The following is a 27,029-nucleotide window of genomic DNA, read 5'->3' as shown; positions in this document are numbered from 1 at the left end:
ACTCAGTTAGCTTTAAAAAAAAATTAAATAAAAGAACTAAGATGGCTGGAGAAGAACAAATGAACACCTCTGAAAACCCAGACTGAACAGCTGCTGCAGCCTGGCACCGAGCTGAGGCGGTGGGCAGGGAGGCCTTGGTCAGAGCGTGCAGGGGACTTCAGCAGCAGGGGCGTCAGTCTGAGCTGTGATCCAGCCCACGTCCTCCAGAGCCCCTGGGTGTCAGCGACCGGGGGCTTTCATCATTCTCATTAGTGGCCTGATCAGAACACTAATGTGTTCTCAGGAGAACCCACTTCTTGGTCTTCTGTAAGGCAGTACAGAGGACCCTGAGTCGCGTCCTGAGACGACCAGGTTGTCAGTGGGCGATTCATCTGGGGAGCAGATTCAACCTCTGGCTCGAAGCAGAGTTTACACATGAATGGTTAAGACTGACTCCAGCCCTCCAGTGTCTTTAGTTCGGCTTATATCCAGTGTTCAAAGAAGTTTGAATTCATTGTCAAGAAAAGTCGGGAGACATTTATTTGCACTTTCAGTTTTTGGCCTTTTCTAAAAACAGCACTCAGAGACTGAGCAACAACAGACGCACAGTCCCACAGCGGTAGAAGCCTAATAGCAGCTGCTCCTTGCTGGCAGCCTGTTCTCACGCCCCCAGCCCCCAGCCATTTTTCTTACTTATGTTACCACCTGACTTCATAGTCCCTTTCTATAAAATGACAAGGAAGTATCTGATTTTAAAAAAAATTTATTTTGGAATGATCATAGGGTCACAGGAAGTTGCAAAAAAAAGTATAGGAGGTGGCATGTACCTTTCAGCCCACACTTTATCCCAGTGATAACGTCTTGCATAACTGTGGTGCACTCAGATTTTGGTGCATGTGTGCACACGCACGTGTCTGTGTGTAGTTCTGTGCAGATTTATTTCCCGTGCAGCTTCATGTAGCTGCCACCACCTTCATTCATCCACCTGCTGCCCTTTCATAACCACACCCACCTCCTCCCCACACTTCCATCCCGTCTCTTAACTCTGGGCAACCACTCATCTCCATATCTATAATTTTGTTATTTCAAAAATGTTGCTTCCCTAGAATCACATGGTTTGTAACCTTTTGAAATTGGTTTCTTTCACTCAGCATCCTTCCCTTGAGAGCCATCCAAGTTGTCTAATTGGTTCTTCATCCTAGTGAGGAGCATTGGCTCCATTTGTATCAGTGACAGGGCTTTTTGGTTCATGAAACTTCTTTTGTTAAACATATCCCTTTACCTAAAGTTACAAACGATTTCATCAGCATTTTGTTCCAGTGTATACTAAATCAGTATAAATTGTCAACAAAAGACAAAGATACATTAATCTGAAATCTGAGTCCATCGCTTCCTAAATTCCAAACTCTTACAATGACTTGCTATCCTTTCATATTCTGGTTTTCTGATTTAAAAAAATATTACTGCTTTTAACAAAACAGCTCTTTCCTATGCTGAATTCATAATTCATACTGAACCAACACTAATGTTAGAGTGACTGCCTAGATCAGGAATAAAATAAAAACAGAGGAGGGCAAGCTCATTTTAGCACCCATTTTATGAGTTCTAAGAAATAGTATCGCAACTGTCTAGATTTTAGCATTAAATTCTTAGTTGTCCTGTAAAATGGGAATATCTCCAATCCCACGAATAAATGGCATGACTTTATGACCTAACATTGATAAAAATTTAATCCTTTCAGTAAAGATGAGGAGACTTTTTGTTGCATCACCTCTTGGGGGTTAATGTTTTACTATTTATTCTACCTCTTAAGGTCAGATTTGTGTCCAGGTTCTCAATTTTGAGGATTTTTTTAAGCTGGAAAAGGGAATATGCCAGCATGAAGATCAGAGCTAAAATATGTGACCATTTTAGGCAAAAGGACATAGAAATAGAATGTAAACTTGCCCTGGAAAATATGCCAGAGCACATGATTTATTGAGAGGCCAATGTCCAGATATCTGAGATGTAAAAGGGCATACTTTTCCTCTTATGGATCAGGGACATAAAGCAGGGAAATGTTCTAATGAGCAACTCACTTGCTCCTTTCATGCAAAACATGTCCTGCAAGGTTTAGAACTTCTTTCAGGGATTTCAGAGAAACTTGGAGGCTTGTAACACACATTAGTTATTTTCCATTCAATTTAACTGATATTTAGTGAGCAGCTAGGTGGCAGGCATTACAGAAGGAAGTGTATGAAGAGTGTGCGGCGACAGGCCCAGGTTCTCTGCAGTAGTGAAGGGCAGGAATCAGGAGCACACAGAGAGACCTTGCAGAAAAGGCAGAGCTCCCAGGATGAATGGGATTTCGTCCAGCAGAGGGAGGGAGGCATTCAAGAAGATGGGAACCAGGGGGATAAAGTCGCGAAGCTGGGAGAGCGTGGGCCCAACTGAATAGCTGGGAGAACGTTGCATGGTCACAAGGAGGAACATTGCGAGGACACAGAGGAGGTAGTGAGAGGAGAGAAGACATCTAGGCCTCATCGTGGTGGTTCAGCAAGGCCAGGAATTGTGTGCTTAAACCGATGGACGGGAAAGAACCACTGAGCACTCAGAAGAAAAGAAATTCACCAGTTCTGGGTTTTGGAAATGCTAATCTGATGGGAGCCTCTAAAATGGGTGTGAGGAAAGCTTCCAGGACGGTACTGAGAGAGACCACGAGGGCCAAAATTCACCTGGGAGCTTTAGGATTTAAAAGGAAGGAGCAGATGAGAGATTTTTAGATGTGAAATCTGTCCATTTTGGCAACTGAATGGATTAAAGGCAAGACAGACAGGCTAGACGAGGTTTCCAGCTCGGGTGCCGGGTGAAGGAGCTGTGGGAACAGAAGTAGCACCAGGGGCCTGAAGTCAGACCTGCTGTAGAAAGATGAAAAGCTGGAGATACGTAGGGAATTAAATACAGCACTTCAGAAAAAGTCAGAATAAAGATCACGAGTTTGCTAATCATGACTAAGCAGGGAGGTTTTGCCTTCCAGGGGTTTACAGTCATCATGAGAAACAGGCAAGCCCACGTGAACATTCAGAGGAAGATTTAATAAATGTAATAGAGTTGCAGGTGCAAACATAGGGATTTTGTAAGGATCAGTAAGCACGTGTGAATGCTAGCATGGCCTCTCTGGGAACGTGAAGACATGAGCAATGAATTTCGAAGTGGGACACCTCAGGAAGAATTCACAAAGCGGTATTAGAATTTAAGTTGGGTTTTAAACGTTGGAGCTTGAACTTGGGTAGGCAAGAAGGGGGTAAAAGATCCAGGAGAGAGAGAGAGAGAGAGAGAGAGAGAGAGAGAGAGAGAGAGAGATGAGGATTGTATGAGCCAAGATAGGCTTCAATAGACCAAGGTAACTTTTGAAAAATCCCAGTGGCTTAGCACAGCCCAAGTTTAATTCTTGCCCATGTGAAGTGTGGGCCGGTCTGAGTCCATTCCGTGACGTGGAGATCTGGCCCCTCCATCTCGTCAGCACCCTCTTGGTGACCTTTGGTGCCCGAAGTCACTGCAGCAGGAGAAGAGAGGGATGGGGGAGGCCCACCGGGTCTTCCTGCCTCAGCCTGAGAGAGACCCACACCACGCTGTCCACTGCCCAGAACCAGTCAGCGGAGGCTGGAGATGGAGGAGGGACTGTGTGCTTTTTGGTGAGCTCTGCAGCGATGAAAGCAGGAGCGGACAACTGCCCCAGCAGGTCCCAAAGAGGCGGAGGAGGTGGCATTACTAACATGGACAGGGAGGGTTCGCCTCAGCAAGACGGAGACCACCTGACCCTAGAAATGAAAGGAAGGAGAGAAGCAGAAAGAAACAAAAAAAACCTGACATTCAAAGGAGGAAACTCAGAGGGGGATGCTGAGAGGATAACCCACTGGGAGGCACACAGCGGCCCTCAGACCCTCCACATGGTGACACGTTCTGCCAACTAAGGAGGCTAACGTGGCGGCAGCCGGGCTGGGCCCGGCGCCCCGGGGTCCGCGTAGGGAGTTAGTTTCCGGGGCCAGAGGCGATGCAAGACGGAGTCACCCAGAGACGGGGAAGAGGGGTCCCTCGGCCCTGCGGGCTCCGTAGGGGACGGGTTGTAGAGATCAGTGACATGCACTACATTCGGGGAAAATGTGAGAAATTCTCTCACAGTCATCTAGATGATAGCTGGATCCTCACATTAACAGAGAACAGGAAAGAGGCAGAGGAAACGTAGCTCTTGACAGAACTTTTCCGTGTTTACCCAAGTGTTGGTCTTCGAGCGGCTTCCTTAGGCTTGCACGGTCACTCGCTGTCGTAATGAATGGACACTTGCTGTCCAGGTTGGGGATTCATTTTCTGCGTCTTCTCATGAGGGAGATAGATGGCATCGTGACCCCCGTGCCGTGCTCTCATGGGGCAGAAGCTGGAATGAACTTGCCTTTCCAAATCACAGATCTTGTCAGAACACAGGGCTGGCCCAGTGTCTCAGAGCATCGTTTGCTCTGAGAGTGCAGCTTCTCATGAAGGAGCAGGAAATTATTTATCGGAGAGGAATTGTTCTCGGAAATAACCACTGAGGGTTATTAAACAGAGATCTCTCTGACCAAACCACTTTAAATGACCCTCTCCGGTGGTTCCTTGCCTCTTCTGACATGTCCGAGCCTTGTGTGTCTGCCACTCGTTGGAGCCATGAAAAGAAAAGCTACGAGATGAGTTAAGTGCACAGTGAAGCACGGTGGACTTGATGCAGCTGCCGCCAGCTGGCAAAGAAATGCTTGTCTACACCTGGAGCTCTTGCCTACCTTTGATTTGAAGGCCAGAGTTTCAACTCCTGTTTTGGTGTTCGAATTTAAGCATTCTCCTTCTCACCCTTCTGGTCTCATGGAGGTCCCTGTAATGAAGTTTGATTTTAAATCTTTCATCATCACTCTCTAGTCTCAAGGAGGAAAGGAGACGTTCAGCATGTACCCTCAGAAGGATTTAGCTGAATATGTTACCTTTGCACTGGGCCCCAAAAGCAAAAGCAAAAAAACCAAAACGTCATGCCTGACAGAGGGGGTAAATTCTGAAGCATCCCTTCGTCTCGGCCTTTGGTGCCCGGGTGTGTGGGACAGAGAGGAGGGGCAGTCTGTGAAGTCTGGAGGAAGTTGGTTGTATCCGTATCCCACAGTAGAGCCATCCAAGGGGCCTGCCTTTTTTTTTTTTTTTTTTTTTTTGGACTTCCCAAGGAGACAGCTTCTTGGCAGCCTCATTCCCCAGCTCAGCCAGCCCCCTGGCCTCCTCTGGACCCTGCAGATCAGACCATGGGGATGTCCCTAAGGGACACATCTTGTAACCAGATTGATCCAGCAGTCACATGGGCATGAGGAAAGCCCTGGATGATTAGTGCCCTCTGTTGTGTGCAAGCGGTGTGACCTTGGGCCAGTCATTGGCCTCCCTCAGGCTGTTTTCTCTTCTCTAGTGTTTGATGAGACCGATGCTTGCTCTGCCCACCTCAAAGGGTCGGTGAGAGAGGCTCACCTTAGAGTGACTAGGAAGGCGGGAACTACGTTGGCCACATCTGCCCCCTGTGCAGCCAGGTCTCCTGCTCTAGCTCCTAGCAGCCGCTCAGGATTTCCCATCCGTGGAACTGCTTGCGTGTGTGTCTCTTCTCTCCTGTTCTTAAACCCTGCAAGACTGGGGCTTGGTAACCATGTTAAATGACAGTAACTGCAGTCTGGCTAATAACATTGACTTTTTGAGCCTCTGCTACATCCCAGGCACCGTGCCAAGTACCGCAGATACATTATTTCCACTTCTCACAACAACCCTGCAAGTTGGCAGGGTTTCTTTTATTGTTCTGTTTAGCATATGAATAAACCCTGAAGGATTAACTTGCCCTGAAAGACAGACTACTTAGTGGCAGGGCCAAAGGAGGCTGGGTTAACAGGTCTCCAGCTAATAGTTACGTTTCTGTCGAGGGCGATGTTTCTCAAAACGTGGTCGCTGGACAACATACTTTGAATGAGAGACTCTAGACACTGAACTCTAGACCTATCTTCTTTGAGAAGTGGTTCTCAGGCTTCAGTGTGCACCAGAGTCAGCTAGAGGACTGGTTAAAGTAGGAAGTTGTACTTACCCCTGGAGTTTCTGATCAGGTCTGGGAGGAGACCTGCTCCTGGGCATTTCAGAGTAATTCCCAGGGGATGTTCATGCTGTTGCTCCCAGGACCACACTCGGGAGAACCACTTGCTTGGGAATTCCTAAGCTTTTTGTGTCACGAATACTTTAACAGTTTGGTGACACCTACAGATTGCTTCTCAGGATAGTGCTTTACAATTGAGAAAAAAGTCCAAAAGGTTACCAATAAAATGGGTGTATCCAAATATGTTATAAACTTGATACAGCATTGTAAACTGACTCTACGTCAGTAAAAAATATATACATTAAAAAATAAAAATAAGACTGTATTGGGAAAAAAACCCTATATATTCATATGAATTTCTGCCGTAGTACATTAAATTACAAGATCTGGCACAGTAGATCCCATGACGTGTATATTTTGCACAGAGGTAAGCAGGGGTATGCACCACAACTGTCAAATAGTGTGGAAATAGCTGCAGTTGCTGTTGGTTGCAGGTGCTGCCCACCCTATCGTGATGTGTCGCCTACATCGATAACTGAATGTGATGTTCAATCCAGTTAGAGGTTAATGAAAATAAAAATGTAAGTTTTTGATACAAACTACTATATACAGAATAGAAGAACAACAAAGTCCCACTATATAGCACAGGGAAGGATAATCAGTAACTTATAATAACCCATAATGAAAAAAGAATCTGAAAAAGAATAGATGTATATATGTGCATAATTGAATCACTATGCTGTACACCTGAAACTAACACAACATTGTAAATCAACTATGTACTTCAATTTTTAAAAAGGTAGATTTTTCCCCTCTGTGGTAGGCAGCCACTAAGATGACCCCCAGTGACCCCCAACCTGTTGGTATTCACATCTTTCTCCTTGAGAGTTGGCTGGACTTACTGACTCCTGACTCATTTCTGATGAATAGAATGTAGCCGAAGTGATGGCTGGTATCACTTCTGAGATTAGGTTACAGAAGGACTGTGACTCCCCTCTTGGGCATACTCTCTGCATTACTCTGCTCGGACTGCCAGAACAAAATGCCGTAGACTGAGTGGCTTGGACAACAGAAATTAATCTTCTCACAGTCCTGGAGGCTGGATGTCAGCTCAGGGTACTTTTACGAGACCACATGTGCAGTGGAGAACAAAAGAGCTCTCTCTCTCTTCCTCTTCTTACAGGCCACCAGTCTTGTTGGGTTAGGACCCCCATCCTTATGACCTCTGTAACCTTACTGTCTCCTGAAGCCCTGTCTCTAAATACAGTCATCTTGGGGGTTAGGTCTTCAACACATCGATTTCAGGGTTGGGGGGACACAGTTCAGTGCAAAGAACCCCCCTCACTCTCTCACCCTGGGGCAGAGACCTAGGATACGGTGAGGCAGCCGTGGGGGAGGCCCACGTGACGGGGGACCGAGGCCCACCACCAGCTGCACGAGTGAGCTTGAAAGTGGACCCCGCCCCCACCTCCCCTGGGGCCTTCAGATGTTGGACAGCCCTGCCCAACAGCTTGGCTGCAACCTCACGTATAACCTTGAGCCACAGACAGCCGGCTCAGCCAGGCCTGGATTCTGCCCCAGAGAAACCTTGAGATCCTAAATATTTGTTGTTTTCTGCTGCTAAGCTCCAGGGGCATTTGGCGTGGAGCAATAGCAAGCTAGTACCCCGTGCAAATTGATGGGCCTCCTGAATTCTACACGTGTAGCCTTGAATTCCCCACTGCAGCCGTGAACCTTCCCCGGGCTCTGCTCTGTGAGGACGAAGAGCTCATGTAGCTCAGTGGCAGTTAAGATGGGGCCTTCCCTCTGGGAGGAGCGGCTCAGCCAAGCTGGGGACACAGCTGCTGGGACGTGGGCAGGGGGTGAGCGAGGACCTAACAGCTGCTGACTGCTCTTCACCGCTGTTCTCAGGGCTCCACGGGTTCTCCCCGGGGCGCTAGGCCCCTCCCTCTGTGAACCATGGTCCCTGAGGGTCTTGGATGTTACACTGGAAAGGCTCTGAGACAAAATCCAGTCAAACCCCTCTTTTTCTAAGGAGGAAACTGAGGCCCCACGATAAAGAGACTTACCCAAGATGACTTCATCAGTGGCAGAGCTGGATCTAAAAAGAGGCTATCTTGACACGTCCGTGTAACGCTCTTTTCTGTACTCTAGTAATTTCTATCCGAAGATGTTTTGAGGGGGACTCAATTCTCACGTCACCTGTCTGCTCTTCAGTATTACCTGTTCTCTGTCTTTCCTCACGCCTTCGAAATTGTTACCTCTAAGCTCCATTGATCAGTGATTTAATGTTTTTTTTCTTCCCCAAAGCTCTGTTATTTTCTGAAGTATTAAATTTTTGAAAGCAGCTGAAAGACTATTAAAATGTCCATAAAAACAAAATAATTCCCCCCAAAACAGAGACATGAGCCATTCTCTGGAGCACATTATGGCCGGAGCCCTTTGTCTATGGCAGATATCAAAAAAAGATGATCTTACACTTGAAGCCTTTCTCCGGAGAGCCCCAAACCCTTACACATGTAATCTTGCTATGGCTAGAACAGACCTTGACACTCCCACCTGCAGATGGAGAAACTGAGTTTTCAAAAGGTTTTGGCAGCTCCTCCCAGGGCATCTGTAAAATGGATAGTGGTCCTGAGGAAAGGGCTCCAGGGCCCGGTAAGCCTCTCACTGATTCTTTACCTCCCACCAGCATCAGGACATCTTCTGCAGTTCATGCGGTGACATGGCAGACTGTGACGCCCTGTCGCCTCTGGGTCACATCATCCTGTCCCTTTGGGAAGTGACATCACACAGTGGCTTTGGGATGAGACCAGATTCAGTCTCCCAGCTCCAACCCTTACTGTCTGTCTGACCTTAAATAAGCTCCCCAACCCCTCTGAACTCCTCTTCCCCCCGGGTAAAGTGAGGTATTAAATCCTTGTGTCCTCTCCAGACCATGAGCTCCTGGCTGGCTGGCCCCTTCATCTCTGTGTCACCAGCCACCCACTGTGTGCTTTCTGCAAGTTGTTGGAAGAACTAATTAGACATTCCACCTTAATTCCTGACTGTCATGTCTAGAACATGTGTGGATTCCTTCCTCAGGGGTTTTCACACGCACAGCCCAGACTCCCTCGTGTTGGAATCCTCCTCAGAGGCTGGAAATCCCCCTCTCCAGTCCCGCTGGAGACCATGCAAATGACTTCTGTCACACGGGGCTGAATTTGGGAAAACAAAGTGACCTCCCCTATGTCCAAGAAAACAGGATGCCTTCAGTTATTAGAGCCCTGGGAACCACTCCCTCTCAAACCCAAGATCATCAGCAGAAATAAAATCATGCACAAAAATCAGACAAACTGGTTGTCAGCCCTGGCTGTACATCAGAATCCCCTTGGGAGCTTTTAAAAATAAACAGACAAAAATAAACCAACAAGCCAGGGCTCCATCTCCAAAATCCGATTCAGAAAGTCTGGGAGAGAGCTGAATATATATATATATATATTTTTTTTTTCTTCTAGTAGACCTTGCTGCCTTGTGTAGGACTCTTTGCATTGGACATACACAATTTGTTATTATTACTCTTTTTAAAATCCAGTTTCCTCCAAGCAGAGGGGTCAAAACACTAGTTGTCAAATGAAACAGCTAATTCCTTTCAGAAAGGGGCTATTTTAGTGAAGTGTTTCAGGAGGCGCCTGCAGGCAGGGAATTCTAACAGTCGATTGCAATAATTAATTCCCGTGAGCTCCCCAGCTCACACACAGCCTCATCCAGTGATGCCACAGGTCAGTAACCGGCTTCTGAGCTGCTCAGTTGGATCACTCCTGATCCAGCATGCAGCAATGCAGAGGATGGTGTAAGGGAGTGCCGGCGTGACTGGAGGAGTTTCCACCTACCCCTGAGCATCGCTTTGGACCCCCCAGCTTTGCGTTGATGCCTCTGCAGGGTGCGTTGAGGCTCAGTGGAGTGTGCTTATCAGCTTTGCTGCAGGATACACGCTATCATCTCCTTGTGAAGCCTCCTTGACAAGCACAATTAAGTTGTCCATCATCCATGGGGAGCTCTTGGAATAACTTCTCACGTGTTATATAGCGATTCCCACCCACACGCCCTCTCCATCTCTCTCCTTCCAACCTTCCTTCTTCTCCCTTTGCTAATTTATCATAAACTGATGCCAGTTTTTCATTTACTCTGCCTGTAATTGTTTATAACAGCTCTGGTAACTTGCTAGTGGCTCCCAAAACAGACAGCTTCGGGACCTGCCGTTCTAAACTTAGAATTCAGCGACACTGAACCCTGACCTTTTCTGAGGGCACCTTGCAATTTCATCTTAACTTCACGTATGTTCACATGACCCAAAATGCCCTTTCTTCTCGTCACTTTCCCACTTTGGTGCTCCTGACGACGCCCATCTTTCCTTCATGGCTCAATTCCTTTGTTTCCTTCTCTGGGAAACTTCCCTTGGCCTCCGCTCTCCAACAGTCAACTATATATAGGTCGTCTCCTGAGAAATGGGAGACACTTGAGGCTGTGATCCATTCTTCTTTGCATCCCCAATGCCTTCTGTACGGCAAAAGTCCTGTGAATATCTGTTGGATGGATGAATGAATTGATCCATCATAGTCAATGATGCACTCAAAAATATTTTTAGTGTTACTGTTGCAGCATGGAAGTTCTGTGCACCAACAGAGATGGAGTTTTGAGTACTTGGTTGATGGACTCATTTACTTATACTTGACTACTCTAGACCTGACAGAATGCCAAGCCATAGATGCTTGGAAGAGTTTATATCCTGACGAGTTACAGCTTTTGAGGGCTCACAGAAAGCAGCCACAGCATTGGAGCCGACTTTATCAGTGTGCAGCCTTTGCAGTTGTACAGGGCCCCCTGCTTAGAAGGGAACCATGTTGGTTTAATGCTCCCCTGTGGCTGCACTGGACTTCTTAACTTTTTTTATGGAAGTATAGTTGATTTACACATTGTGTTAGTTTCAGGTGTACAGCAAGGTGATTCAGTTATACATTTACATATATAATCTTTTTCAGATTATTTTCCATTATACTTTGTTACAAGATATTGAATATAGTTCCCTGTGCTATACAGTGGGTCCTCGTCCTTTATCTGTTTTACATACAGCAGTGTGTATCTGCTAATCCCAAACTCCTAATTTATCCCTCCCCCCTCCCTGCTTTAGGAATTGTGTTTGTTTTCTATGTCTGTGAATCTGTTTCTATTTTTTAAATAAGTTAACTTGTTAACTTTTTTTTAAACAAGGACCCTGCATTTTTATGTTCTGTGGGATCTCACATCATGTCACAGGCCCTACCCAGGAGAGCTGGTGCCAGCCCAACTGCCAAGGCCCCAAGAAGTTTATGGTACCGTCAGGACCTCCCCGACTGGGGCTGCCTTCTGTCTTTTCTTTTCTTTTCTGACTCTTCAGACAGCCAAGGGACTAATGACCCCCAGAGTTGGTATCCTGCCCGTGGGAACGTGCCAGGGTTAGTTATCACCCACTGAAAAAACTTTTAAAAGGCACTTAAAACAGACATAATTAGAGAGTCTATTTAAAAGTCATTTCTAACTCAGAAGTAATTGCAATTCCACGAACCTCCTCATGCCAGCTTTCTGTTTTATTTCCTATCATCTGAAGGCATATTTTAAAGAAAAGAGCAGTCAGTTTGAGGTCTTTCACTGTGATGGAATTTTACTTGCCTCCAATAGACGAGAGAAGAATTTAGGCTAGCAGTTTTCTTCTACTGCGTGATTACGTGTAAAAATTGTTTTTAAAATGTAGCCCTTGAAATAACTTTATAATGAGAACTTTGACCAAAAAAAAACTTTCTAAGTAAATTCAGTGTCTTTCTGAGCACAAACTAAAACGAAGAATGGAAATATCCAGAAAAAGAATCCTTATTCAACGTACGAGCATCTTTTTCTACAATTATTTCAAGTAGTCCGTATGTTAAGAATTTAACTGGCCTGGAAAATAACCTGAAAATTCGACTACTCTCCAAGATTGACACTAAAGAATTATTTCCTATGTGCATGAGCTTTATAGTAGTTCTTTTACTTAATACAACCATAATCTGTGCCCACTGGGTAAAATCTGGAAGGGCAGGCAAAAAGGGAGGGAGGATAAGTCAATTCTAACCACTGTTACCGTTTTGACAGAAGTCCCTTCTGCCTTTTCCACCTCTTTCTATACAAACATGGGCCCCTCAACTAGATATTGTTTTATAACCTGGCTTTTTCGCTGGCTTGCAAACATATATCTGTGTGATTATATGTTCTTTTACACTTTTATGTGATCTATATAGTACTCCGTGATACGAATGTCCTATAATTTATTCAACCAGTCCTCATTCTTGGAAAATTGAGTAGTAACTAGTATTTTTCACAAATGCAAACATCTACTTAGCAATAGCTTTGTATGTATTGATGAATGTTCATGAACATCTTCAACATTAAACATTCCTAACTTCCCCTCCTTGCATCCTTTTGAGTATCTCTAGTTATTTGGCCCATGCATTTGTGGAGGGCAAGTTAAGTGCAACATGCACAACACCCCTACCTCTTTCGTGTTAGCAGCCTCACACACCAGCTTTTGTCCCTTGGTTTTTTTATTCTGAGGTTCGACAACATTCATTGCTCTCCAGCTGTGTGCCAGGCCCTCTGCTCAGTACCAGGGTACAAAGATAATAAGGTACAGTCCCTTGGCAGGGAGTGGGGGTGGGGAAAATTGGATGAAGGCCATCAGAAGGTACAAACTTCCAGTTATAAGATAAGTAAGTACTAGGGATGTAATGTACAACGTGACGCATATAATTAACATTGCTGTACGTTATATATAAAAGTTGTTAAGAGTTCATCCTGAGTTCTCATCACAAAGAAAACATTTTTTTTCTTTAATTGTGTATCTATATAAGATGACAGATGTTCACTACACTTATTGTGATAATCACTTCATGATGTATGTAAGTCCAGTCATTATGCTGTATGCTTAAACTTACACAGTGCTATATGTCAGTGCTCTCACAATATAACTGGGGGGAAATTAAGTGGAAAGGATTAAGAAAAAAAGACACAGTTCTTCTGCCTAAAAAATACATTAATCTAGTGGGAGAGAGGACCTAAATATAAGTAATGATAATGCAAAAATAATATTAAGGGAGCCCAGGGAAGAGAGTAACTGGAGAAATTAAGGAAGCAGATCCTGCAAAGAGTACATAGGATTTTGACGAGAGAAGGCGGAAAGAGATTGTTCTGAGTAGAAAGGAAAGTGTGAGCGGAGCCTGCAGGAATAAACGTGCTTGTGTCTTCAGGAGGGATGGAGTAGAAACGTGGAGCAGGAAGACACGGGGTCGGGGGGTGGGGGGGCTGGGGGGGGGAGCCCAGACTGCAGAGGACTCGGAAGCCATTCTCAAATGTTTCTACTTCTGACTAAGAAGTGGCAAGTCGGTGACTATCTTGAGCAGCGGGGGCAGGACTGGTCCCAGAGTTTTAGGAACTTAACTCTGGTCGAGTTTAGCCGGGAGGGGATGGAGTCTGAGTTTGCCATCAGGAGTCTCTTGCAACAGTGTAGATGAGAGAGGACGGGAGCCCGGCTGGCTGCGAGACCTGGCCACAGACATTGAAGGGCTATCTCAGAGGTAGAATCAGAAGCACCTGGCCTTCCAGTTCTGCTAGGATAGGAAGAGGAAGACGGCCAGGAAACCCCAAACTACCTAATGGTTTAGATATTAGTTTAATACATAGTTAATAGTTTAAGTAATTCCTTGGCAGGTTGCTAAGCTCCTAGAGTTGGGGAAGGTGTCTTTTGGTCTCCACTTCCTCTCAGTGTGGTGCCTAGGACAGTGAAATAGGTGGCACTCAACAAATTCTTATTAAATGGGAGGGTCACGGCCAAGGTCTCCTGTGAGAAAGACAAAAACTGACATGCTTCTCAAAAGAAGTATCTTTTAAGGATAAGGCCGTTGCAAAGGAATGCAATGAAGTATTCAAGAGCCAAAGCTTTGTTTATCATTTTTCTTCGAGAGACAATCCTTAGAGCTTAAATAAGAATGTGCCTCAATCACCAAACCTGGGTCATAAAGACTTAAATCTAAATATACCTCTGGGATTTCAAGCACTGATGAACAGCACTGATGAAGACAGGAGAAAGTGCTGGTTCCAGAACAAGCTATTAGATGGTCTAGGTCATGGGACTGGGGGACTGACAGCCACCGGACATGAAGGAACTTTAAGGGGCAATGGAAATGCTCTGTATCTTATTGAGGACGGTGGTTCCGTGGAGGTGTACGTATGTCAGAAGTTATAAGCTAGATACTTAAAAGGTGTTCATGTTACTGTGAATAAATTAAGACACCTGAATACATCGATTGAGCTGGTAGGAAAATAAGTCATTAGGATCGAAATTAAAAGTGTTTCTTGAGTCTGATTGTTGAGATTGTTTCAAGTTATGTTTTTCCCCAGATATCTATGCTGTACAAATTCAAGTCTCTTTATAAAAGTCAATTTACAGCAATTGAGTCCAGCCCACATTGTGTGTGTGTGCTGCCTACAAACCAGACCCTGTTCAGTCAGCGTGAATGTCACAGACAAGGCTCTGCTCTGACAGTCAAAGCAGCTGCCAACTTGAGACCCCAAAGCAAGAACACAGCTCTCATAGGCTCCATAAGCGCAGGGAGCTTGATCTCACCAGGAGGGGAGAAACATTTTTTAAAGACCAGATTGGAAAAAGAAATCTTGGTGCACTTGCTGTGTTGGCTGCTCTGGCCATTTGGTTTTGGTGCTGATTTTAACACCTCTGATGATCTCAAATATGAAGCTGAGTTATTCTGACACCAGGTGAGATCCTTGGGGATGATCCTAGCAGTGGGTATTATTGCTCACTGACGTATAGAAGCCTTGCTGTGAACTGAAAGTGTGAACTCTGAACATGTAACTGAATGGTATGAATCTGCTGTGTCAAGTTCTCTTCCCATCCTGAAGATTCCAACAGCTCACCATCATCAGGTTTAAGGTGGACTTCTCTGGTGACTCAGCCCACATATGCCCAGGTGGTCCAGTGGCTTAAGGGGCAGTTGGAGGAGAGGGTTAGTCCTTTGGAAATAAAAACGAAACCAGCTCCATTAGTGTAATTTGGAAATGAATCAGTGCTGGAACATCATCTTAGACCTCAACTGACCTGGGATCTAGCATTTGAAAAATGAAGACCCCTGACACCCAGTGAGATGAAGTGGCTTACCCAGGTACATGCTTAGAGTTTGGATAGACCATGAGCTACAAGCAAGGTCTCCTGTCTTCCAGGACTGGACCACATTGCCTTCATCTTAAAGCAATTAAAACTTTGACTTTTATGCACTTTTATGCCCCTAAATAATCTATCTTTCCATTTGGCCGAGTTGAGGAGAATCTAGTTTCCATTCAGAAACCTTCCAAGGGAGGAAATATAGATGCCCTTGGCACCCCACCCCAGGATGGCACAGCCTCCCCTCCTGGAAATTCATACGTGCCATTTCTTTCCTCCAACCCCACTCCGCAAAAATGCCACTACCTATTACTTCCTTTGAGCAAATCGGGATTTTAAACATTCTCTTTTTACTCGCCTTCAATCCTCTGAAGGCCTGCCTGTTCCATTTGCCACAGTTAACGGGCAGAAACGTCACTTGCGATGAAAATCATACTTCTCTTGGTAGCCTGGCATTTCAGCGTTTTGAGAAGCTAAGTAGCTCCGTCCTCATTAAATTAGGCACAAATTGGAGAAGAGAATTACGTACTTAAAAACACAGACGCAAAATGATGGATTACTGTTATACCTTAATAGAACACATCGTGACATGCAGGAAGAGCGTTAGACCAATTAGCAACCGAGTCTTCAGCCCGGGTTCGTCTTTTCTGCCAGATACGTAGTGAAAGGATGGTGATTTGAAGGATGGCATTTATCAAATGCCTTTGGATAGAAAGTTTCCACTTTAGTGACAGGACCTGTGTTCGTTTAACAAAGACAGCCTCCCATCATCTGGTAATACAGCAGAAACCCAAGCACTACACCAAAAGCATTGTCAGCAAAGTGACATTTATGCAGCTGACTGTATTTCTAGAAATCACTGAAATCCATTGCAAATGTGTCCAAGTTGCAGTTTTCATACATTCTAAAAATGTGTCCTGCTCTTTTCTTGAGAGCCACCAAATCAGAAGTGAGACCACTTAACATGTTTGTCGGTTTGGGTGCCTCTCTACCCCCGTATTTTCTGGTCTTGCTTCTTACTTTCATATCAGTCGGATTGGTAACAGAAAGGAGAGGTGAACAATAAATCTCCCTGTTCCTCCTGGTGTGAATGCCCGAGATACTGTCAGAAGCAAAATGTATGGGGTTGGGGGAGCCGGGGTCAGCAGCTCTGGGGGAAGGGGATGGTTTTCTGCTGCAGTAAAGCAGAAAAACCCTGTCACCAAGTTTTAAATGAACAGAACCTGCCCGGAGGGAAGCCGTGGTCTTTGTGTGGCTGATTAATGTCAGCCTTGTAAATGCAGTGCTCCAACAACAAGGCTAGCCCACTGAGCTCGGAGCTCAGGGAACATGGCATCTCCTACCTGGGGATCTGAGCGGAGCCGAGGGCCTCCGGAGAGGGCTGGAAGAGAAATCTGCAGACCAGGAACACAGGTGATATTTTTAATTAGATTTTAGCTCTCAGTCACAGCGAAGGAAACACAGGCAGCCGTGAAAAGCACCTCTCCTCAAGGCCTTGTGGCCACAGAGAGCAACAGTATGCAAACCCAGTCTCTGTCTCTCCTAACTCAGCTGGTCCCGGCACCATGGCTTTCAGAACCACGAGTCAGACATTGCCTTCCACCTGCATGATCTTCAGGCCTGAGGAGGAACCATATCCACGAGCAGATCTCCTGAAACCCTTCAGGGGGCTGAGCAAGGAGCTTAGAGAAAACAGGACTTTGTCCCTCGTGCTTACCTAAAAATGCTAGTGGCACCAGACAGAGCCTTCAGCCCTTGGTGTGAGCATCAGTGCAGCGGCGGGTGGTGTCACCAGATGCTCAGAGAAAGCCTCCTGCATCGATTTCCTGCCCCATCTTATGGTTGGTCAGAGTGGTGTTCCATGTGCCAGGGGTGGGAGTCAAATTCCCAAGGAACGTGTGTGATTTGAAAACCCATGCGGTGTATTTACTTCTGTTGCTGATGTGCTTCGGTAAATGCATGTTTGTGCCTTAGAGAGGCGTCCTGACATCATCCCATCAGCCAAGGCCGCTTCCAGGGCACAAGCAGCTCTGACACCCAGGTGGGATTACTGTTTCTCAGGGGTACGTTTGATCACCTCCAAAATCTTCTGTGTATTCACTCCAGGAATTTATGTTGAAAATTTTAATCTTGTAGCCACTTCTAAGAATAGGAAGGCATCCCTGAAACCCTCTGCTCTAGGCAGCCTGATTTTAAGAGGCAGCAAGGGAAGAGGAAAGCCTTCTTGTTTTTAATCCCAGCAACAATAAAAATCAGAGGTTGGTGTTTATATATCACAGGGCGGTTGTTTTGAAAGAGAAATAAGAGTAAATGATGAAACTTTGGGAAAAAATGGACTCTCTGGAATGGAACCAAGAACAAGTTCTCAGCGTTGACCTTTTGGTTAAAGCCACATAATGCAATTTATGTCATTCCCTCCAGATATATGATTCTATTGGTTTGCTGGGAATTTTGGCTTAAGGGAAATTGAACATTAAGGGAGTAAAGGGTTTAACTCTTATTACTGCCAAAGGCCTGTCCCCCCATGGTGAGGTGTTATAATAGAAAACAACACACACGAAGGCCCTCTCTCTAAGAGCTTATATTCTAAGGGTTCGTGATTCACACAAGACATTTTCAAGTTGTCTTCATAGCTGAAGTCATGACTAATGACTGTCTTCATTTAGAGCATTTAGGATCAACAGGATGCTTTCTCATCCTGTGAAGCTGTTATGTTATGCTTCTTATAAACCATAACTCCTACTGAATTTGAGGCATATAAACCATTTTGAAGCGCTAAGATCCTCGCATGAAAATAGTTGAATCAGTCGTCAGAACCAGAAGTCCATTCAGTCATCATTCACTAATTTGTTGGTTGTCAATGGACATTTCCTGGTTGCTGTGTTCTGGCTTTGGTGTATAATAAGGTAAAACGGTATTTTGCTAAAACTCAGTGCCTTTCTTTAAGTCATGGGACTGGAGCTCACCCTGTGGCTAGATCCTGCCCCTGCTTTGATGGGGAGCTCCAGACTCCCTGGTCATTGGATTTCTTCTTTCTCTTTACCTTCGCTTATGACCTGATGCGTTCTTATGGCTCTGCTGGCTGCCTGAATGCTGATGACCCTCAGATATATAACTCCTCCGATCTCCAGCCTCCTGTACTAACTTCCTACTTGATTCTCCACTGCAGTATAAAATGCCCACCTTAAACTTCATCTATCCAAAATCGGGCTCATAGTCTTTTGTCCAAGTCCTGGTCCTCCTCAAAGTCCTCTGCATCTCAGCCTCTTTTCAGTTGCTCGGGGCCAAAACCTAAGAGTCCTTCTGGAATGTTCTCTTTCATTTACATCCCACATCCTGCCAGCTCCACAAGGAGAAGGGGATCTTTTCTCACCACCTCCAAGGTCAGAAGACATCCAAGACCCCCTCACTTCTCCCACCTGCGTGCTCAGAATACATCTGGAACCCGAACACGTCTCACCCCTTCCAACACCACGGTCTGTTCAAGTTGCCGTTGTCTCAGGCTTGTGTCCCTGCAGGCGTCTGCCAGCCGGCGGGTCTCTGCTTCCTGTCTTGCTGTTCTGTACACAACCAGCAGCCTGAGTGATCCTGTTAAGATCCAAGTCGCATCACCTGACATCCCCTCCTCCAGTGCTCCCCACCTTGCCATGCAGTCTGCTCCCCGACCCTGATCTCGTCTCCTCCGACTCTCTTCTCCCCTCTGGTCACGCTGGTCCTCTCCCCTGCGCTCCTCAAGCACACCAGCTTGGCTCCCACCCCAGGACCCCTGCACCCGTGGGTCCCTCTGCCTGCTGTCTTCTTCCCCAGAAGTCTTCACTGTTCAGTCCCTCCCCACCTTCCGGTCGTCACTCAGATGTCAAACTTCCAACCACCTGATTTAAAATGACCAGCCTTCCTCCAGCTCCCAGACTCTCTGCCTTGCCCCCGACACTCCCGATCCCCCATTATGGCTTCCTTTTTCTCCCTTTCTACTCTCTAACATACCATTTTTTGTCCTGATTCCTTATTCTTGTTCATTTCTTATTTACTCTCACCAGAATGTAAATGTGTTCCTCAGAAAACATTCCAGTCTCATCCATTATGAGACTCTCCAGCACCTGGAATAGTGCCTTCTAGACTCCAGAGGAATACTTGTTGACGTAGTCGATTAATTTGTCTTTCTCTTTCTGTGGCACATCATGACCCATATTATCTATTGGTGTCTTAGAGTTTTTCTTAAAGATGCGTGGGGTTCTTTAATATATTAAGAAGATCCAACTATTTCTGATATTAGTTGCCATAGTTTCCTTTTTTTTACTGTTTGGTTCAGTTGTCTTAATTTTTACAAACTGAAGTTGTCATCGGATCACAGCTGTGGGTTTCTGGCACTGCTGTTTTTCTGTGTGTGGCCCTTAGGAAGTCAGCAGAGCCATAATGTTCTAGCGCCGAGCGTCTGGCTCCGTTTTTGTCTGCTCACGCACTTGTGTCTCCCGCAGGCATCAACAGGAAGGTGGTGTATTCCCTGGCCGACTCGGCCGACGGGTACTTCTCCATCGACAGCTCGTCTGGCATCATCATGCTGGAGCAGCCACTGGACCGAGAGCAGCAGTCATCCTACAACATCAGCGTGCAGGCCACCGACCAGAGCCCCGGCCAGGCCCTGTCCTCCCTGGCCACCGTCACCATCACCGTCCTGGACATTAACGACAACCCCCCTGTGTTCGAGAGGAGGGACTACCTGGTGACGGTGCCCGAGGACACCTCCCCTGGCACCCAAGTCCTTGCTGTCTTTGCCACCAGCAAAGATATAGGCACGAATGCTGAGATTACGTATCTCATCCGGTCTGGAAACGAACAAGAGAAATTTAGGATCAACCCAAAGACAGGTGAGTAAACGGCAGCCTACTTAGAGGCCAAGGCTTCGCTATATCCTGGTTCTCCTCCCAACCCTCTCATCAGCCGCCCTTCTTGGTGGAAACAGCTCTTCTCAGGGCAGTGCCTGCAGGCAGACCCCAGAGGGCCCTCTGGCACTCTACTCCTAAAGATGCCCTGGCTGAGTTGAAGCTCCTTGCTGTGGGCTCGCTTAGGAAATACTTGGCCCCCAGGTTGACTCCAGGATTTTTCAGAGAGGAAAGGCCAGGAACAGTAGTGTGGTTCAACGTGGGGCGAGGAGGTAGAATTTGCATAGTGAGCATATGAGTTTGTTTCTCTCTCATTCTTGCTTATAAACACCCTTTTTTAAAACACCCTTATTGTGGTATGGTTCCTGTACAGTAAACTACACATATTTCAGATGTACAATTGGATGAATTTTGATAGTTGTAGACACCCATGAAACCACCACCACAATCAAGAGAGCTCACATTTCCATCACTCCCCAAAAGATGCAAATTTCAAATTCCCAATTACTTTTTTTTTTTAACATGGATTTAACATATGTTGATGTGTTTGGAAGTGCTCCGCTTGCCACTGTCCACACTCAGGCTGCCCTCTCTGGTCACCTACTAAGACAGATGTTGATAAGTGATAGACAAGGTGACCCCCAAGCCTTCTGAACCCAACAGCCAGCCGGCTGGAGCTGAAGTGCTGGATTCCTGCTCACTGCTCCTGGTCAGGACACTGCCGTTCCCAGCTCTGGGGGAGATTGCACCTTTCATGGGGAAAAGATGCCTAGAAAGAAACCAAGAAAACAAAAAGAGCACCCCAGGGCTTTCTCTTCATTAGGGCATTAATAACTGTTGGGATGCTTTGAGTAAATAAAGATGGGAATTCAGAAAAAAGTGGGGCTACTCTTCGAAAAGTAAACATACTCACCTTTGTATTTTTATAGAGTGTGTTAGTATTTTCGAATCTCTTTTGTGGATATTCTCATTTGTTCTCCTATTCCCCCATGAATAGGCAAGGCAGCCCCATTTTGCAAGTAAGAAAGTTGAGTCTCACACCTTCTGGCCATTGGACATAATTCCCTCATTGCTCAAGGAATAGGCACTTGTTGAGCAAGAGGGCAAAGGAGTCCATTCTCTGTTGGATAATCCAGTAAATATGAACAAGAAATATCATAATTAGTAATGTTTAGCGTGGCAAATATGCCTGATTCCTATTAAATCATTCATGACTTCTCCCATTTTCCACACGAGAGAAACAGCTGCAAAGAGGTTAAATTATTTCCCCTATGTGAGTACACAGTGGGTGGGGAGGTGGATCCAGAATTTGAATTCAGGTCTTCCTGACTCTGGGATACATGCTCTGATGTCCGGACAACACTGCTTATGCCGTGAGGGTGCAAAAATTGGAGGCCATATAGTCCCTGCCCTCAGTACAGGAAGGTGGAATTATCGATGGAGGGACTGCATTAGCAGCGTCTCCCAGCAGTAGCTCTGTTTATTAAGGTCATTACTTTAAATTAAAATGTATGGGGACTTTCCTCATTTAAATATGTGTTAGCCTTAGCCTGTCTAGTTATGGCCATTGTATGTGAACACTGTGGGGAGATGGTTAAGTGCTGTGTACATTTGGCACTGGATAACGAGACCAGGTTGCAAAATAAAGCACTCGAGGAGGTAATTGCTAAGAAGACTTAATTATGGAGAGAAAGAGGCTCTTGTTCTAAGTGTGACTTCTGTTTCTCACCTCAAGTAGAAGGGCAGCCTTAGCTCCTAGAGAACTTGCCTGTCTGGGAAGAGAACGGATGTGCTGTGGTCCCAGTGACTGTTTGCCAGGTGGGAGAGGGGTGAATGCCCTTGACGTCTGCTCTGCAGGCCGTGGGATGACCAGCTACCCACTGCAGAACGCAGAAATGGGCCACCCACCAGGAAGGGCTGGGATGGGAGGGAAGGCGCACTCATGGAGCCCCTGGGGGTGCCACCCAGCTAGCGGCTCTCATCTGTTCTACTTGCTTAATTTAAATGACTCTGCGACACGGCCATTAGCTCTGCTCTGTAGTTGTAGACACTAAACTCGCCCTTACTCTTTGGCCACTGATTCCCAGGCATTTCTTTTCCATTAAGTCACTACATCTTGAACTTTCTGCAGTCTTTGCCTGTTTCTGCCCATAATCATTTTAGATAAGCATATTATAAAGGCACCTTAGCGGTTAATTCAATTCAGTTAACTCTGCAAGCACAGACTAACTGATGAGGGGTGGGGTCCTGCAATCCCCTCCACACGTCTTGGCTCATCCCCAGCCTGCCTGGGTCCACCTGAGGAATCACGGGAAGACACTGATCAGGGATGCTCCCTCCTGTCCCTCCCCGAGACTGCATGAGGGTGAATAATGCCAGAGATTTTCAGCCTGCTTGAGAGAAGTTCAGAAACTACTGCAGAAACACACAAAGACTTTAATTTCTTCAGTGTTGTGTCTGATGGATAGCTATGTTTTAACTGACAGCATTAATCAGACTCTGGGATGTTCAGCAGGGCATTAAGTAAACGAATTCCTGAATATCTAAAATCCTTGGCGGGAGAGGATGTTACAAATATAACCATGATTGTGGAGCTGCTGATCTGTGTTTTTTCCGAATCAAATCTAAAGCTCCCCGTTTTTCTTCCAAGGGAGTATTTCTGTATCTGAGGTCCTAGACTATGAATTATGCAGAAAGTTTTACCTGGTGGTGGAAGCGAAAGACGGGGGCACCCCCGCCCTCAGTGCCGTGGCCACGGTCAGCATCAACCTCACGGATGTGAATGACAACCCTCCCACGTTCAGCCAGGACGTCTACAGTGCTGTCATAAGTGAGGACGCCTTGGTTGGGGACTCCGTCATTTTGGTAGGTGCCTGTGGGAGGTCCAGATATCTGGGACTAACAATCCTCACCAGGGTTAAAAAGTGAGCCACGTCTACCTCGGATTCTCTTCACACTTTTTCTTTCTGGAGTCCTTTTGTTCCCAAGAACTCTAGTCAGCACCAGCCTTTCAGCTGCTCCTTCTCCACTTTGTCTATTAGAAAGGGTCTGATATGCTCATTTATATCAAGATGCAAGTGATCACTAATCACTTTCCTCCCAGGAGTGTATGTTTTTTTGAGAAAACAAGACAGACCATGGAATGAATTTCTAATGACAGCTCCTACTAGTTTGTGACCTGGGATGACAAGTTAGTAGGTGGCTAAGGACAGAAAATCCCTCCTTCCCACCTCCTGCAGACACACACACAGACACACACAGTAGGGCGGCTACAAGTGGAATCAAGCTTAAGATTGATTGGTCACTCTTAGAGGAGCTCTTTCTGGAAGGAATTTTTTCTTTTACCAGTAAGGACAAGCTGTGTGTTAGGAGAACACAGGTGCTGTTAGACTTACAAATTTCATCTGGGAACCAGTGAGTCCCAGCCTCAGCAGCCTCAGCAGCCCCACCATCCCCAGGTTGGAGAGGTCCTCCCACCCATCCTCATCTCTGGCTCCCACAGCACCGGGTTGTGGGTGGTCATTCCTTACACATCAAATGTGGACTTCCCAGGCCCTCTCTCCTGAGGCCTGGGGCTGTTATGAGACCATTTCCATACGTATAAACCCCAACATCACCAATGTGGAGCAGCAGACAGCGGGGAATTTCCTGGGGCTTCCTTAATGTGGAAATGCATAGGTTTAGAAAATGCCCCGCTCAGTGGCAGAGACCGTCGTTCTGCAGAGTTGGGAAAGAATCACCGCAATAGCCCTGTCAGTTAGTTTGGCATCTGTCCTTACAAGCATCAGGCTGTAGGCAGATAAAAATGAACAGAAACAAAATGGCAGCTTCCGTAATGGTGCTTTCCCCCGTCAGCCAACCCAAAATCTCTCCCGCTGGGGGCTGGTCAGCACCATTAGTGAACAGAGCACCTAAAAAACTGTCAGAGCTGTACCCATTTGTACAGGCCTGGGACCCTAAGAGGAAACTTTTCTCTGTCACTTGTGTCATGTCTGTGCTTTGTTTTGCTTATAACCCATGAAGCTAATAGCAGAAGATGCAGACAGCCCGCCCAACGGACAGATTCGTTTTTCCATTGTGAGTGGAGATCGGGACAATGAATTTGCTGTGGATCCTGTCTTGGGTCTTGTGAAGGTTAAGAAGAAATTGGACCGGGAACGGGTAAGCTAGTTGGGGGCAGCTCCCTCCACCACCCACCCCTTCACTGAAATCAAGCATGGTTTCTGAAAATGTAAGCAGTCTCTCCATTTTAAACAATGGGAGTAAACACGGATGAACTAAAATGCAGCAGGAAGCATTTGGGTTAGACCTTTGAAAGAACAGGCTGCCAAAAGATGCTGGTGGTTTCTAATTTAGGGAGGCTTTAAAGAAACAACAAAAATATGTCTTTCTGGATGGTTTGAATTTCGTCGCTTCCAAAGCAAGAAGGCAGAAAAGTACGTTCAGCCTTGGGATCCTGCGGGCCTGGTTTCATGAGCAGCTTTGGCCCTGAGTGAGCAGATAGAAAAGGATCACCTGAAGGCATCTAGCTCAGAAAGAACAATCCAGAAAATTTCCTCTGTCCGAGGTTAAACTAAGTTTCTAAACATTTTCTTTTTTGACCAAAATATGTCTTCAAAGTGAAATTAAATATTGAAAACGATGCCACAGACATGATACTTGAAAGCAAAAAGACCTCGTGGGGTGATGGAGGCCCCAAACATTGTCCTGAAGTATCCAAACTGATGCATAAGACAAATCAGTGCTGACAACTGTTGCAGTTTGCACAAAGGCCGAGAGCTGCAGTTCTAGCCGGCGGGGGTTTACCCCTAGAGGTCATCTGGCTCTGTTTGGAGACATTTTTGGTAGTGACAAGTGGGCAAAAGTGATACTGGCTTCTAGTGGGTAGAGACCAGGGATGCTGCTAAACATCCTGCAGTGCTCAGGTCAGCCCGACAACAAAGAATTAATCCAGCCCCAAATATCAGTTGACGCTGAGGTTGAGAAACCCTGGTCTAAAGAATCAAAGTGAAGCAGGGGGAGGGTATAGCTCAGTTGTAGAGTGCATGCTTAGCATGCACAAGGCCCTGGGTTCAATCCCCAGTACCTCCGTTAAAAAATAAATAAATAAAAGTAAGTATGGCTGGTCTTCAACAAGCACAGCGAGCCTGCAGCATCTGAGTGGGCCCAGAAGGAAGCAAGCGCCACAGTTCACTGTCGGCCCTTTGTGCTTTGGCAGGTGTCTGGATACTCCCTGCTTGTCCAGGCTGTAGACAGTGGCATTCCGACAATGTCATCGACTGCCACTGTCAACATCGATATTTCCGACGTGAACGACAACAGCCCTGTCTTTACACCTGCTAACTATACCGCCGTGATTCAGGTGAGCGGATCTTGCCTTGCGCACCCAGCCTCCTTCCTCTGCTGTGGTTCATCATGATTTCTTATTGGTTTTCCCTAATATCAACTCATCCTGTCATAGGGCTGGTATGAGAAGAGCCCGATTCGAGGTTTTCACCTTTGATAATACTCCTGATGTATCCCAAGAGACTGTGAAATTCAAAGTGGTTTAAAGGTGTTTTTTTTTCTTAAATTCATAAATGGTATGTTTATGTGAACAGTATTAAAATATTTCCGGTTTAAAAAAAAAGAGCCTGATTCAAAAAAAAGAAAGGAAGAAAGAAAAGAAAAAGAAAAAGAAAAAAGAACCTGATTCTTTTACTGCAAGTGATTAATAACAGTTGATAATCGCTGTCTCCAATTGGGTTCTTTGAAGTGTCAGGTGCTTTCTGTACACTGTCTGTCCCCACTGCATCCCCAGCCCCCACTTTATAGTGAAGGAAGTAAGGATCTGAGAGGTTAAGAAACTTGCCCAAGATCACACAGCTGTTAAGTGGTAGGGTCAGCATTTGAACTCAGGTCTGTCTCCTGAAAAGACTATTCCCGTTCCAGAACGGCAGGCTGCTTTTACGCCACTTTGTGCTGTTCTAGCAGGAGAAGGAGACTGATGCGAACCAAACCGTTGTCACAGGCAGACGACATCAGGCTAGCCCTGCTACTCATTAAAGTCCGTCTTCCATAAGCAATTTGTTTAGCACTTGAAACCCACCTGTGCTCTAAAATTAGACTGCAGGATAGAGCGACTTACTGCTGGGTGTTCTGCTATCAGAGAGAATGGCTCTTCCTCCCATCTTTTTTTTTAATTCAAAAGATATTTCATGAGTACAGTACTAAGCACCAAGCTACTTCCACCTCCCAGCATTTCTAGAAGCTTCTGAAGCCCACCGTCAGGGGGATCAGGAAATCCAGTCCAGGAGTACTGTCAGCGTGGAGGACTTATAGGAGACAGGGATTGATATATGCGCCTTGGGGGACCAAAGATATGCTAGAGAACCAGCTCTTGCCTGATGCAGTCTGGCCGCAGAATCACCCGCGATGGGTTCCCAGGGCTTTGTGGGTAGAAGGTGAGATGAGAGGGATACAGGTCCTGAGGGCTCCTTTGGAATAACATCCAAGACTTAGCGGGGGCCATCCATAGCCACCCGCCCTGCACCGCTGAGCTCTCCGAGATCAGGTCGAGAGCAGCTCTCTGCTCCCTTCCCACCCCTTCGTCAGGGAAACCCGATTCCTTCCGCGGTGGTATTTCGGTTTTCCTCTCCTCCCTGATGCATCTTCCAGCAGCTGTGCGTTCCCACCCCTCCCCGGCTTCCGCAGAGCTTCGCGCAGGCCCTGCGCCTCCCTCGGTGGCTCGCTCTCTGCGCTGGCTCTGCCCCACGCGGGTCCCCACCACGCGGCTGCCCCGCGCCTCCCGCGCCTCCCGCGCCCCCGGCCCGGTGCGCACGCCGCCAGC

At 46.3% G+C, this 27,029-nt stretch overlaps 1 protein-coding gene and 1 long non-coding RNA gene across 3 annotated transcripts in view; one reads left to right on the top strand and one right to left on the bottom strand.

Moving 5' to 3' along the window:
* The window catches only part of FAT3 (FAT atypical cadherin 3), a 481,838-nt gene that overhangs the window by 405,113 nt on the left and 49,696 nt on the right, over positions 1 to 27,029 (top strand). For both annotated transcript variants that reach the window (XM_072969021.1, XM_072969020.1), the window contains exons 13-16: positions 19,796 to 20,185; positions 22,851 to 23,065; positions 24,224 to 24,361; positions 25,419 to 25,562. In XM_072969021.1, the coding sequence (XP_072825122.1) occupies positions 19,796 to 20,185; positions 22,851 to 23,065; positions 24,224 to 24,361; positions 25,419 to 25,562 (887 nt within the window). The remainder of the gene's footprint in view (positions 1 to 19,795; positions 20,186 to 22,850; positions 23,066 to 24,223; positions 24,362 to 25,418; positions 25,563 to 27,029) is intronic.
* LOC140698647 (uncharacterized) lies at positions 19,590 to 26,961 on the bottom strand. Its single transcript, XR_012076443.1, has 2 exons — positions 26,584 to 26,961; positions 19,590 to 20,143 (listed from the first exon to the last, which is right to left on the bottom strand). It is a non-coding gene; the product is annotated as an uncharacterized lncRNA (long non-coding RNA).

Source organism: Vicugna pacos, chromosome 10, assembly GCF_048564905.1.
Source record: "Vicugna pacos chromosome 10, VicPac4, whole genome shotgun sequence".
In the NCBI taxonomy this organism is placed as follows: Eukaryota; Metazoa; Chordata; class Mammalia; order Artiodactyla; family Camelidae; genus Vicugna; species Vicugna pacos.
This window is presented reverse-complemented; position numbering and strand designations above follow the sequence as displayed.